Consider the following 2,778-nt stretch of genomic DNA (forward strand, 5'->3'; position numbering starts at 1 on the left):
ACTTATTTTTTTATATAGAAAAGCAATTTATTCCATTATAAGCACTTACACAGTTAGTCATGGAGAGTAACAGGCCTGCTGGTGAAACAGGTCACCCAAAACAGATGGTATCAAACTAGTGGTCAAGGACTAACTCCTAAAAAAAAAAGGCAACTCTTATCCAGGATTAATTTAATTTTAAAAACAAATACAAGCTATCACTCTTCTCAACTTAACAGTCTACCTGTGGTATAACTGTCAGGTAAAAACATACATTTTACAACTTGGTGGTCCCAAGTTTTTTTAAAAACCCATTTCACAGAAAGGAAAGAAATAATATGAAAACTGCTCAAGAAATACACTAACAAGCAAAAATATATGGGGAAAGAGGAACATGTAGTTTTGACTTAACTCAAGAAACAGAGGAGACTGGCCTACAGGGGAAAATGTGCATCCTGGAAAAGTCAGGTGTGGAGATTTTAGAGTAGCAATTTATGACTTGAATCTCCCCTAATTCCTGAATAAAACAACATCTCGCAGTACTTATACTTCATGGCTCAGACACCTATCTCACTTGGCTCTATTCCTTACTTCTGGCCTTTATTTAAATGAGTCTGAAAAACTTGGAGATATAGCATCAGAAGAAAAAGAAAATAACCACACACAATAGTCCCCTTTCAGTGGCTACTTTAGATATTTGTTACTAGAAAATTCCTGAAGAAAATTTAAATATAAGTCTGTGGTTTTGCTGAATCAAGTCCCCCAGTTAATATTTAGAAAACACCCTCAGTTTGGGCTAACCGCATTGTTGATGGTACCTACTATAGAGGGATAGCTGAACAAAGTCTGGGTCTCAAAACCAGTGTTAAATCAGTATCAAGGTTGAAAGGAAAAAAGGGGAGTCTAAAATCACAAGACGTGCAGATGTATTTAAGACCCCTGTCCTTCTGGATCCACACTTCCTTCAGGGTCTTCATCATTATAAATATTCTCTGCCATTTGCCATACTTGCATGATATTGTCTTCTGACACAGAACAGATCACCCAAGGTTCATTGGGATTCCAGGAGAAATCAGATATCTTGGCAGTGTGACCACCATGAATAAACAACAACTCCGGTGGCCCATCTTCTGCATCTTCTGGGGATTGTTCCTCTCCAATTTTACTCAAATCCCAAACATTCAGTCTGCGATCAGTACCACTGGAAGCCAAAATAATCTCATTGTGAGGTGACCACTGAACCTGGAATATTTCATCCTTATGTGATTCGAAGGAATGCAATTTAAGTTTCAGACTTCTCAGATCCCACAAGGCAACAGTCTTATCGGCTGATCCTGTGGCAAGAATGAACTCACTAAAAGGATTGAAAGACAGGCAGTTCACTTCAGCAGTGTGAGCATCAACTGAGTGGCTTGGTTTGGAAGTATTGTTTGAATGAGTATCCCAGATCATAAGTTTCTGATCATCAGCAACTGACCCAAATAGAGACTCATGAAGCAGATGCCAGGAGACATCTTCTGCTACTGCTGTATGCCCTGTGAAGATGGTCTTCGCATCCACAACTTTTCCTTCCTTTGGAACAGCACTGATGTCCCACAGGCAGATGGTATGGTCATCTGAAACACTAAGTAAGTGCCCACTGAGGTTTGGGTTCTAAGAAAGCCCATAGCCTTCCTTCTGATGTCCACGGAGACGCAAGTCTGGGTTGCACTCTCCACAAGGATCTGGTTTAAAAGGATGTTTTGTATAGTCAAAAACAAGAACATCACTGGATGGAGTCTTTGTTGCAATGATGCAAGGGTTCTGCGGCATATAACGTGCCCTGTTCACTTCTCCTTCATGGTTGATCTTGATTTCTATTTCAATTTTTCCACTAACAGAGCCAAAGCCTCCAAATTCTCCTTTCTCACTGTCGTAGTGTGAAGAATCGAACTGAGCATCATCATTAGGGAGCTGCACACTGGCTATCACAAGGTGGTTTTGTTCATCCGACGTATGTGTCCCCAGGACAAGTCGATGAATGCTGAAATCTTTCCCTTCTGGTCTGGTTACATCTGGAAACCAGTGTGTAGTTCAGCTGGGCCACTCCAGAGCATGGGTCATCACCAAATCGTAAAGAAAAGGAGTGTTCTTTTTCCATATTTTGTACTCTTCATTGATCACACGTTCTTCTACTGCATCATCAAAGGCTGCTTCCTTGTCGGCCATGGCGGGCAGGCAAGCCAGGGGTATCCCGAGGTCTCAATAATCAAAATATTTAAATCCCACTGTCATACACTGAAAACAGATTGGATTATTTATGCTATTTTGTTTCTGCCATTCACCATTTTAAAAAGGTCCATTGAAAACATGTAACTAGTTGTTAGGGGGCTGGGTTGGGAGGGTGGAAAGATTGGGCAGAAAAGAAAAAGAAGAGAAAAAACTGATAGACATGGACAACAGTGTGGTGATTGCCAAGGGTAGGTGTGTAAGCAGGGGGTGGGCGGGTAGGGGATAAATAGTGAGAAAGGAGACTTGATTTGGTGTGGTAAATACACAATGCAGTGTATAGATGATATATTATAGAATTGTGTACCTGAAACCTCTATAATTTTGTTAACCAGTGACACCCCCAAAAATTAAATAAACAGTAAAAGAAGAAAGAAAATACATACCACCATATTATCATTACCATAAAGCTAAATATGAAAAAGTAGGTAAATTATTTTTCAGAATAATTGAACTGCATAAAGTAATACCAGGTCTGCCATCCTCAATGAAGCATGTGACCCATTTCCCATACCTGCTGACAGAAATCTT

At 40.1% G+C, this 2,778-nt stretch overlaps 1 protein-coding gene across 1 annotated transcript; it reads right to left on the bottom strand.

Moving 5' to 3' along the window:
• Nucleotides 1-318: 318 nt before the first annotated feature.
• LOC129065721 (histone-binding protein RBBP4-like) lies at nucleotides 319-2,211 on the bottom strand. The gene is given in 2 exon segments (XM_054566984.1): nucleotides 319-911; nucleotides 913-2,211. Coding segments are annotated over 2 exon segments (1,386 nt in total). The 5' UTR covers nucleotides 2,188-2,211; the 3' UTR covers nucleotides 319-800.
• Between the last annotated feature and the right edge of the window lie 567 nt (nucleotides 2,212-2,778).

The sequence above is a fragment of the Pteronotus mesoamericanus genome, unplaced genomic scaffold (genome assembly GCF_021234165.1).
Source record: "Pteronotus mesoamericanus isolate MK-2021 breed Mesoamerican mustached bat unplaced genomic scaffold, CSHL_Meso_final contig_182, whole genome shotgun sequence".
Lineage (NCBI taxonomy): Eukaryota > Metazoa > Chordata > Mammalia > Chiroptera > Mormoopidae > Pteronotus > Pteronotus mesoamericanus.